Source organism: Sminthopsis crassicaudata, chromosome 6 (genome assembly GCF_048593235.1).
Source record: "Sminthopsis crassicaudata isolate SCR6 chromosome 6, ASM4859323v1, whole genome shotgun sequence".
Lineage (NCBI taxonomy): Eukaryota > Metazoa > Chordata > Mammalia > Dasyuromorphia > Dasyuridae > Sminthopsis > Sminthopsis crassicaudata.
The window spans coordinates 221,660,269-221,672,744 of NC_133622.1; the positions used below are offsets into that span (position 1 = coordinate 221,660,269).

The 12,476-nt window shown below is 38.2% G+C and overlaps 1 protein-coding gene across 6 annotated transcripts in view; it reads right to left on the reverse strand.

The window, feature by feature from the left end:
- WT1 (WT1 transcription factor) overlaps positions 1–12,476 on the reverse strand; it is a 62,815-nt gene that overhangs the window by 29,524 nt on the left and 20,815 nt on the right. For 4 of the 6 annotated variants that reach the window (XM_074276047.1, XM_074276048.1, XM_074276044.1 and 1 more), the window contains 2 exons: positions 5,498–5,575; positions 4,678–4,728 (listed from right to left, as the gene is read on the reverse strand). In XM_074276047.1, coding sequence (XP_074132148.1) covers positions 4,678–4,728; positions 5,498–5,575 — 129 coding nt within the window. The remainder of the gene's footprint in view (positions 1–4,677; positions 4,729–5,497; positions 5,576–12,476) is intronic. The other 2 variants (XM_074276045.1, XM_074276046.1) reach the window with 1 other exon arrangement.

Consider the following 12,476-nt stretch of genomic DNA (forward strand, 5'->3'; position numbering starts at 1 on the left):
ATTTCCATTGTGTCCGATTTCCCACTCCCCCTTCCCAGGTCCCTGGAGAATAACCTCTTCCTCATTTTAATAGCTTGGACCCCAGTCAAGGTTGATGTGTTTCTCCATTTTGCAGGATATTTTCTCCAGAAAAGACAAAACAGTGTCTAACAGTGTTAGTTTAACAGCCTGATCTTTTTTTAATCCTTTAGAAACCAGAAACCGTGAAGAAATGGAGGAAAGATGGTTCCTTTTTAAAATTCCAAATTGAACAGAAAAGCAAAGGTTTTCTTTTTTAATTACACATAATACTGGCTTATGCTACAGAAAAAAAATCCCCTTGGAACTCATCTTTCCTTAAGAGTCCCATTTTTGAAAAATCTAATGATATTTTGGTGGGGGCTCTGAGAGACACTAAACCTCCTAAAATATCTTATTCCTGCCTTGAATGCAGCCGGAAATAGCATGTTCTATATCTCAGGCATAAGAAATCCCTGTTCCTGGCTTCCATAGGCAGCACAGGCTTGACCATCAATCAATAAATCGGTCAATAGACATTTATCAAGCATTTGTCACATTCTAGACCTTGTCACCACATCACACCCCTGCTCACCCCATTGTCTCTAGCATCAAATACAGATTCCTACTTCTGGCACTGAAGACCTTCTTCCGACGGGCTCTAGGTGATATTTCCAGATTTTTTCATGTCATTCCCCTTCACACACACCACGTCCTAGCCAGACTATTCCCGAAATTTGCCAGGCTATCTCCTGCCTCTACTGTGCACTCACACAGATGGGGTACAACACTATCATAGGCACTCCATCATCCCTATTCCTGCCTTTTAGGACACATCTTCCATTACGGCTCAGTCTGAGTGCCACGTCTTGTACTCTCCCAAAATTCTTCTGGTTCAGATAGGTTCTCTCCTTCAAATAATCCAGCTATTTTAAACTTCTATTTTAAAACTCAGGTCACAGACTAAAGTTTTGTTTAAACCAAGCATCTCTAATGTTCCCCACTGCAGTTATCTGATACATACTTTTATACCCGAGATATTCCTGTAACACTGAGGGAGAAGGGCTTCAGCATTTTTTATCACAGGCAATAAAGGGTTTACGCCAAGGTCTCCACAGTCAAAGCAAAGAACTGAACTGGACCAATTAATGAATTTAATGAGATTTTTTTTTCTATCAGGATCATGTAAATAATTACCTTTGTTCTTCTGCCTTGGTATCCCAAGTTTTATGTGATTTTTAAAATATATAATCTTCAAAATAGAACTAGTAGTAAGGACTCACAGTGACATAAACCTATAATGTATGCAGAGAAGTCAAGCTAGCGATCCCTAAATCCCTCTGTGGCTGAAGGCCCTTCTCAGCTCTGACATGATGTGGTCTTTGTTTGGAGATTTGCTTTCTATTCTGACACTCCACACTCCACACCATTCCATCTGCTATGTTCTAGAGTTCTCCAGCTCTGACATTCTGGAGTTCTAGCTTCTAAGGTCCTTTCTACCTCTAACACTCTGTATTCTAGATTGTAAAGTCCTTTCAACTTTTGCATTCTCTGTTCTAGGTTGTAAAGTCCCTTTCAGTTATGACACCCTGTATTCTAAGCTATAAGGTACTTCCTAGCTCTGACACCCTGTTCTAGATTATAACTATTTCCCAGCTCCAACACTCTGTATTCTAGATTGTAAAGCCCTTTTAACTCTTGCATTCTGTGTTCTAGGTTGTAAAGTCCCTTTCAGTTATGATACTCTGTATTCTAAGCTATAAGGTGCTTCCTATCTTTGACACTCTGTTATAAATTATAAAGTATTTCCTAGCTCTGGCACTATGTATTCTAGATGGTAAGATTCCCTCCTAGCTCTGACACTCTGTATTCTAGGTTATAAGGTCCTCCCAGTTCTGAAACTCTGTATTCTAGATTATAAGGTCTCTTCTAGCTTTGATATTCTATGTTCTAGACTATAAAGTTTCTCCTAGCTTTGATAACTTATGTTCTAAGCTGTGCATTTCCTTCCAGCTCTGACATCCTGTGATCTGTGTTCTAAGAGTCTATCTATCTATCCCATATCCCACGTTTTATCGTTTATTGTATATATTTCTATACACAGTGTTATCTCCATCCTGTAGAACATAAGCTTTTGGAGAGTAGGGATGTTTTTGTTATTATCTCCTTTCAGAAGCAAGACACTTCTACAATGCATAATAGTAGCAGCAGCAGCAACAACAACAACAACAACAATAATAGCATCTGGAATTTCTATAGCACTTTAAAGTTTGCAAAGTGCTTTGCCAATATTATCTCATTTTGTTCTCACATAAATTCCCATTTTATAGATGAAGAAAGTGAGACAGACAGAAGAGATCCGGGGTCACACAATTAGTATCTGACGTGACATTCAAAATCTTTCTGACTCCAGATCCAGAATTCTTCACAATGCCTGATACATAGCACAGGCTTTAAAAAATTGTTGCTAATTGATCAATTGATTGGTTAGTTGTCCTAAGGGCCCTTCTAGACTTAACATTAGATTATTTTACAAAAGGAACTTATCCAAAAGTGCTGATGCAGAGTATGGTGCAAAGTCCTGGAGTATTAAGAGCTGGAAAACCAGGGTTTCCCTGCTCTGCTGCTTACTCTGTGGGGAGAATGAGGAAGTTGTTTAACTTCTGTGAACCCTACTTTCCTCATCTATAATTCTGGGGACAATGTACTGCCTCCCTTGTAGGGATTGTACAGATCAAATGAGGTAATGAAGGGCAAGTGCTACCTAATGGCAGCAACAATTATTTATTTACTCAAATAAATGTCTTTATGCAACAAGTCTAGATTTCTAGGAAGGGTAATGGTACCCAGAGCTCTGGAGTTGGAGACAGAAAGACCCTAGCTGTGTGACCCAGGGTAAGTCACATAATAACATCCATTTGTCTAATTTCCTCATCTATGAGATGGTGATAATAATTACTCTCAGAATAGTACTAGGATAAAATGACATATTTATAAAGCACTTTAAAAACCTTAAAGTATTAAGCTATAAATTCAGTCTGTTATCATTGCCGTTATTGTTATTGTTGGTGCTACTGGATGCTTCATAGGAATCTGTGGCTTCTGAAGGTAGTGGGTATACAAGAATTATCTTTCCTTTCAATTTTTTCCCCCAAAATTTAATGAGTTCAATGTAGAGAGAAAAGTATGGGAAGGAATTATGGCATAATCAATCAAATATATATATTTTAAAACCCTGAAATCCTTTCCTCCAGATAATATAGTAAAAGGCAGACTAATGAATAACAATTATAACAATAGTAACAATTATAATTTTAATTATATAATTACAATAATACTTGAATAATATTTATAATTATATAATCATATTTATCATTTTAATGTTAATATGATACTTATGATTATAATGTAATGATGCTTTTGAGTATATTATTTATTATTACAATATAATGATGCTTGTGATTATAATGTTAATTTGATAATAGTTGTGATTATAATATAATAATATAATGTCTCTGTGTATATATGACACAGCCTTCTGAATTATTCCATTATATGTTATATTCTACTATATGTTATATTCAATTTGTCAAACATTAAATCACCCCACCTCCACTTTTTATCTTTCCAAATTTTCAAAATCCCTTGTACGATTTTTTTAAAGTCCTGAATGGTACTGGGAAATATAACATAGGAAAAATAAAATATTTCCCAATGTCCTTCAGTCTCTTCTGTGGAATAAGTTTGGTTTACGGAGAAGGAAGATAATTCTTAAACTTCAAGTAGAAGAAAAGGCTAAACGGGAAAGAAGTCAAGTAAGGGATTCCAAAGAAAAGAAAGAATGGTCTGTGTTGGAAAGCAGGGAAATTTAAGAGAAAAGAGACACATAAGAAAGAGTTCTGAAATTGTCAGTAGCAGACCAGAGGAAAGTAGGAGAGAGTAAGATGCTGAAACAAAAGCAAAGGAAAACCTGCCACCAAAACAACCAAGACAGAGATAAAGGAGCTGAGGATGTTCCTGACTGCCCACAAGCAGCTCCAGGCAGTAGAGAAGTATTTAGCAGCAAATCATTAGGGGATGCAAAATCCAAAATGGCGGCCCTCATATCAGGAAATCTATTGGGTATAATAGAAAATGAGGTTGAGTGAAAGAAAGGGGGTAAATGGTCCTGGGTTATGAGAATAGAAAGAGAGAAAATAAGCCACAGGAACAGTCGTACGGAGAGGGGCTGAGGAAGGTATAATCATTGGGGAGTTAAAAGATTTAGATCTGATAGAACCAATGGTTCACCCTAAGAAACTTTAGGGGAAGGAGAATAAAAGTGAGTGAAGAAAAATACAGAGCTCAGCATGTATATACAGCAGACATTCCATAGCCAGTAGGTCTAAGAGGAACAAGCAGAAACCACAAAATGAGTGTAGCTGTGAAACATAGACTGAGAAAAATCATCTATGGGACTCTAAAAAAGGGATATTCCATGACTGGGTGTCTCAGGTTCTCTCCCACAACAGTCCTAAGTCAAGTACAAGAAAGAGAGCAAGAGCTTTGGCCCCTATTGTTCCTGAGCCCACTCCCAGCGTCCCTGATCATCCTTCATCATTTGGACTTGTGTAATGCTCCTATTGCCATGTGCCAAAGGCAGCATCATTACTTCTGGAAACCAGAGTATCATCCACTCACTTGCTTTGCCCTTCTGTCCATTTCAATGAGCTGGAGTTGCCAGCAGCAGGTCTAGAAGAGAAGAAGAAGAGGTGGGGTGGGGATGGCGCATGCACGGTGCGGGGTGAGCCGCCCTACCTAGAAATCCAATGGGGAGCCAGCGTTTGCTTAAGAGATGCAAAGATGGCAGGACATCTCAAAGGGCAACCCCCGGCCCTGCCAGGTCTGATCTCTGATACCTGCCTGAGGAGGGAAGGGGCTTTGAAAGAGCTTTCTCCTGCTAGCTAGAACCAACTCCAAGTTACTCGTCTTCCTGAAGTGATCTTAGGGCCTCTGTAGTAGAATATCAATCAGGGTGGATGCCTGTTAGTGGGGCCATTCTCAAGCAGATCTGACTGTCGACTGTCCAAAGCATCATCACTCAAATACAAATTTTGGGTCTGGACTTTGTACGCTTAAAGCATTTCTTGATAAGTATAATGGATACCATCTGTAAATAACATTTCCTCCAAAATGTGAATGTTAGGGGAAAATCAGCTGAATGAACAAAAGTTTGGAGAACTCCAAGGCATTTAATACAAAATGACCACATTGAAAGTTAAATTTTTGTTACCAAGCCCATGGAACAGGGAAAATTGTATACATTAGACCCTCCCAAAATCATTTTATTTTCTTAAAATTATCCACAAAGATCACAAACCATTAAAAAAAAAATACCGGTGAAAGACAAAGAAAGGCAACTTGATATTGTCCCACTATTATCTTAAAACTGGGTCAGAAAAATCCAAATTACTGTAACTGAACAATCACTTGAGAGAGAACCATGAGAGATCAACCTTACCCCTTCAGTGTGGCCCCTAGGTTCATCTGGTTCCAGGTCATGCATTCTAGCTGCGAGGTCATTTGGTACAGATTGTCACTGTGAGAGAAATAGCCAGAATTAGAGGAAGGGAGTAAATAAATATTTATTAAGTAAGTGCCTACTACACGCAAGGCATTGTGCTATATTCTTTAAAAATATTTCATTCAATGGACAGAAACAACTACACCCAGAGAAGAAACACTGGGAAGTGAATGTAAACTGTTAGCACTACTGTCTATCTACCCAGGTTACTTATACCTTCAGAATTTAATACTTAATGTGCAACAAGAAAATGGTATTTACACACATATATTGTATCTAGGTTATATTGTAACACATGTAAAATGTATGGGATTGCCTGTCATCAAGGGGAGAGAGTAGAGGGAGGGAGGGGAAAATCTGGAAAAATGAATACAAGGGATAATGTTATTAAAAAATTACTCATGCATATATAATGTCAAAAAATATTTAAATAAAATTTAAAAAATATTTCATTCAAGAGGCAGCTAGGAGGCACAGTGGGTAGAGCACCAGCCTTGAAGTCAGGAGGACCTGAGTTCAAATCTGGTCTCAGACACTTAACACTTCCTAACCGTGTGACCCTGGGCAAGTCACTTAATCCTCAATGCCTCAGGAAATTAAAAAAAAAAAAAAAAAAGAGCAACCCTTTCATTTTCTTCTAGAGAAAACTCTTCTACCCCCCATTTCATATTGTGGATATGAAATATATTGTCACAGAAGTTCCAAGCTTCTTGACCCTTGGCAGCCATCCAGTTCAAGCCAAATCCAAAAAGAATACCCATTATAACACCCCTCATGAGCAGTCAGCCAACTTCCACTAAAAGGCTTCTATTGAGGAAGCCTACTAAGCACTCAGGACACCCATTCCACTTTTGACTTCTCTCTGTTCCCCCGTTTGACAATTGTCCTCTATCTCTATTCTGTGGGTCCATCCCCCAAACCTGTAATATACTTACTCATCACCTCCCCATGGAACCCATTTATCCTTTCGATGCAGCCCAGGAGACATCTTCTATGAAACTTTCCCTGATATGCCTGACTGCTAGTGATCTCCATGCTAATTATCTTAAATCTAACTAATTTTTGCATTTATTTATATTTATCCTGTATGTACTTACAAGGTATCCCCAATCCTAGAGTAGTTTTTAAGCTCAATTAGCTATTAAGAATTAAGGGAGAGCCAAGATTTTGAGGAACAATGGATGGAGCATCAGCCCTAGAGTCAGCAGGACCTGAGTTCAAATTCAAGTGTCTTTAGACACTTCCTAATAATCCTGGGTAAGTCACTTAACTCTGCTTGCCTCAGTTTCCTACTTCGAGTCAACAAAATGAGCTGAAGAAAATGGCAAATCACTCCAATGGTTTTGCCAAGAATATCCCAAATGATTACATGGAAAATGAGACACAATTGAAATGACTCAACAACATCAAAGACTCTGGGGATACCGTGTATATAGAATGAATGCCCTTGACATCATCTGACAGTAACTACACACAGCTGGAGCTTAATGAGTACTTGGGGACAGCACAGATTGGACAGCTCTATTATTTCTAGTTCTGCTTCCAATATTATTTCTAGTTCCTCTTCCCTATATCATCCTTTTCAATGTCTGGAGATATCTATTGTGTCTTCACCCACTCCAAATTTCATCAACTCATCTTTATATGTCATGAATTTAAAGCTTTTCACCATTCATTCTGATTGCTCTGCCTGGACATGAGAATCATTCATTCAGCTCTTCTCGAGACATTAGAATCATTCATTCAGTTTGTTCTGCTCTGGACATGAGAATCATTCATTCAGCTCTTCTCCAGACATTAGAATCATTTATTCAGTTTGCTCTGCTCTGGACATGAGAATCATTCATTCAGATTGTTCTGTTCTGAATATTAGAATCATTCATTCAGTTTGCTTTGCTCTGGACATGAGAATCATTCATTCAGATTGTTCTCTGGAAATCAGAATCATTCATTCACTTTGCTCTGCTCTGAACATGAAAATCATTCATTCAGGCTGCTCTTTTCTAGATATCAGAATCATTCAAAGGCTCAGTAGAAATAACAGTAATAATATTTGACACTGAGAGATTTTTAAAGTAGACAGAACATTTCATCCATATTATCTTACTTGATCCTTATAACACCCTTGTGAGGTAGTTACTATATGCACTATTATCCCCATTTTACAAATGAAAAGACTAAGATCAGAGAGCAAATTAAATGACTCACCCAGAATCACACAACCTGAGAATTATAGGTAAGATATGAACTTATTCTGAACTAGATTCAACATCCAACACCTTAAGAAAGATGTCCTTAGGAAAATAAACACTTGAGATTTTAAAGAGATCTTTAAATAAGAGAGAAAGAAGCTGTAGAGACTGATCGTATGAAAGGTCATTTAGACTCTATAATCTCAAATTCAAGTCAAAAGCCTGGAGCTAAAATGTATAGGAGAGCAGAATAAGTGTTTGTGAAAATTTATTAAGTTGTTTTAATCAAAAGAAAAAGGTTACATGGTTTGTGGTGGCCCAAAATAATGGAAAATGAAGAGTGATGGGTTGGTCAGCACAAGTGGATGTGAGATAGAAGAGAAAATCAATATGGAGAATGATGTTTTGCCAGAAAGGATGCTGGGGGGAGGAGAGGAGCTGGTGGCTGGTACACAGTAGGTACTTTAGAAATACTTGCTGCTTAATACAGAGAATCACAACCCATCTGTGACTTAGATTGAGTCCTAGGGAAGCTCTTGAGGTTTGAAGAGGTTAAAAAAATGTGTCTATTATCATGGGATGGTAGAACTAGTGCTGAAAGGACCTCAGAAGCCATTTTTTCAATACTGGAACTTAACAAATAAGGAAACTGAGGTCCAGGAAAGTCAAGTCAACAACTCGATAAGCATTTACCACCATGGATCAGACACTGTTCTAAGGCCTGGGGATACAGATATAATTCCCCCCTTGTTAATCAGTGCACAAATTGTGGACCTACTAAGTGTTGGACTCCTCACCCAGCCAGGACCACTACATACAAAAGCTAGGAAAAAGCCTTTACTCATCATACATGGCATCTCAGAACCCAGCGAATTAGCGAGCAACATTTAATAAGCAATAATGCATGGCAAATCCGAAGAATCTGCCCTCTCCACATGGCAATGCCTTTGAGTTGCTTCACCAGGCCCGGGCAGCACCAAGCTTTAATTAAAAAAGACATTTCTGTCGAGCCAACAGAAACAGGACGCTGAGGAAGGAGGCTTCCGCGGGGCGATGATGGACACGGCCGCCATTCCGAGTAAATGAAGACAGCACTGTGCTTTCTCCAAAGTTTGATTAATCAAAGCAAAACACATCTGAGTCTCATGTAATCCCGTCCAAAAAACGATTTTTTAACTCCCCAGGGCAGGAACTTCTGATAACGAGCAAATCAGATTCCAAGAGGAGATTTTGCATATGAAAAGTCAAGTGACTTCAAACTCCAAGTATGCAAAGCATCATTTGTCAGACAGGTTGGCCGCCATCATTCATGCTCTTGTCTGACTGGCTATTATGCTACTATAATATCCTGCATGTCATCCCCCTTCCCCCTCCCAAAAAAAAAAAGAAAATATTAAACTTTCCTACGGTTGGCAACAGCAACCGGTGCTGGTCCGTGCCACCACATTGCACAATTCCAGAAATTCTTTGCTGTAAGGCGAGTGTAATTAATTCCTGCAGGACCCAGCTTTTTATTAGAAGCGCCAGCTCAGTGCATTTCCAGGAGGAGACTCCGCTCACTTTCTCCAGGCTGACAGTTCATTAATAAGAGACCTCCTCCACAATTTCAACTGGTTTTTGTTCTCCCTCGCCTTTTCATCAGGCAATCCATTTATTCATCTTGTCATTAATCTAAGCCAACAAGCATTGTATTCCCCAGGCAGCTGTATATTTTTGTGACAATTTTTTTCCTCTTTTTAAAAAATATTGCTCACCCACTAAAATCACTCAGCCCTACTGACAATTTGCCTAGTCCCAATCCCCGAATCCTTCCTCATTTTAATTCATTAGTGTGACACAGGAAAAAAAGTCTTGGGATTTTCAGGAGTTGCAGGAGACAGACTTCTCAAAAAACATTTCTGTATCTTTGGCTTGCACCTGAGGGATCCTCACAGTTTGGGCAGCCCTGGGTTTGAGTTCAAAGGGCACAAGACAAAGAGAATAGGTCAAAGGTTACTGACACTGAAGTAACTAGCTCTTGGACACAGGATAATTTTTCCTTAAAAAAAAAAAAAATATATATATATATATATACATATATATATATATATATATATATACACACGCACATATGTAGGTATGTATATATGTGTGTATATATATACATATATATACATATTTTTTTTAGGAAAATGTATATATGTATGGAAGGAGAGAAAGAGAGAGAGAGAATGAATAGCAGATTGTTCTATGGTCTTCCTCAAGAAAACAATTTCAAATTAAAATGGTTATTTGAATAAGATTTGAGTTTTTTGAAGGCAGGGTCTCCTATGGATCTTGTGGCAGAACCAGTGATTGCAACCAGTGATGCAATTTTTTTTTTTTTAAGGATGGGAAGCATGACTTGGAGAAAGACTAATATTCTGATGCCCCCTAGAAAACATCCACTTTCAGGAAGATTAATGGAGGGAGCATCTTCAATAAAGTTTCACCATATATACCAGCTGTCCACCCTCCAGAAAGGGGAACTCTGAAATACTTGGGATACAAAAGTGGTTTCCAAGAATGGACAGTTGGGGAATAATTCAGGTAGAGTGCGACCAGACATTAATTTCCTGTTTAAAATTAATTTAATTTATGCATTTAAAGAGCTATGTTGTCAATGCCATCTAAAATTTTGATGCCCTAAGCAAAGCCCCAGACACCCCACCTTAGTCAGATTCCGCATCACTAATTTGTTCTACCTTCAATGAATTGCATGATCCTTGCTTCATTCTATGATTTCCCCAGAAGTTACCACATAGGCTTTTGTTTTGGGAGATGAAGATCTCACCAGGATCCTGGTAGGAGGACCTATTCATTATCCTTGTCTTCCTAATGAGTATTCCAGGCTGGAATCTGCTAGGAGGGGATTGGAAGGGGTGGGGTTGAGAATACACCCCAGACTGCTTTGCCAGTGGTGATGCTAGGGATCAGCCTCGTTTTAACCACATCCTTCCTACTGTTCCCAGGGGACGCTTGGAAGTTCAGCCTACTGAACCAGCTCCACCTTCCCAGCTGAAGTTAGGAACATAGGATTTGGAGCTAGAAGAGTCCTCTCTCATCCAAGCTTCTCTACTGATGAAGTAACAGTGGGAATGTGACAGGGTCATAGAAGAAGTAAATTACAGAGCCAGGATTCAATCCCAGGTTTTCAAGAATCCCTTTCCAAGAAAAACTAAAGAAGCAATTAGTGCTGAGAAAAACATCCATAACACAATGCTGAAAAGCAACAGTTAGATCAAAGGTCACTTTCAAAATTTGGTCTCAAAATTAATAAGTATTATTTTAAATATAGTGTGTATTTGTTTATCCATGTAATGCTTTATTCTTTATCCCAGAAGAATGGAAAAGGTCCTTGAAGACAGAAGCTAGTTTCCTTTTTTGGTTGGGGAGAGATGGGGGTTTTGTATTCCCAACTTAGATTACAAAAAAATTTGTATATAAAATGGAGGTTTAATGTATTTGTTGAATTAAATAGAACTGCAAATCCTACCTGTTCAAAAGGGAACTTTGAAGATGAAGCCAACAAATGGAAAAGGAAGTCATACTCTGAGTCCCTGTAATAATAATAATGGCCTCAGAGAACGAATTTCAACTCCCAACCTACTGTTGTCTCCACAGAAAAACCTACAAGAACAAATACCTATAGATGGAGAAAGGATCTAGGCTGCACAGAGGATGACAAAGAGTCAAAAATCTGGGCCTCCAATCCCTCCCTTCTCTTTAGCACAGGGCAAAGTGGGTCTTGAGATAAGAGGATCTGAACTCAGTACAGAAACAGAAGCTATTATGGGATCATAGGGCTGGACCGGTTCTTAGAAATTATCTAGCCAAGCATCTCTTCCCTCTTTCGAGGGCCCTCCACTTCAGCTATTTCTCACAGAGAAAAGAAATCATTGTTTTTAGTGTAAAAAAAGGCTTAAGTTTGCAGACTTTTTTCAGTAGATTGATCACATGTGGATTTTTTCTTCTTTTTCTTTGTCTATGAAAAATGCTATTTGTTACATGGGATGGCTTTTGGGGAGGATGAGGGAGGGATTCTGAGGAAAATATGGTGAAAGGAAAAAAAAAAAAAAAAGAAAGATATCACTGGTATCCAGAACTCCCTGATATACAACTTCCTCCACTACTAAAAAGAAATATTCATAGATATAGGTATCAGTATAGATTATAGTGTTTTAGATAGATAGATAGATAGATAGATAGATAGATAGATAGATATAGATATAGATATATAGATATATATAGATAAATATACACAAGTGTGTATGTATATTTGCACTGGAAGACAAGTTCCATAGATGTGATATAGATATTGATGTGTGTATACATGTATATGTGTGTATAAGTTCCATAAATATGATAGTGTGTGTATGTATGTGTTTATGTTTTGGGTAAGTATCCTTTGTTCTCAAGGAGGACTATGATATAAGGAAGGGGATGCCATGACATACAAGGGAATTACCTGAGCAAGGTCACCTGCCTCATTTTCCCCTCCAGAGCCATCTGGGTCCAGTGGCAAGATATGTTTTATGTCAACATATACATAAGAATAATAATTAACATTACTATGGTACTTTAAGATTTTCAAAACAGCTTACATTTAATAATCCTCACAATTGGATTATTGTTGCTCAGTCATATCTGATTCTTCATGGTTCCGTCTAGAGTTTTTTGGGCAAACATACTAGAATGATTTGCTG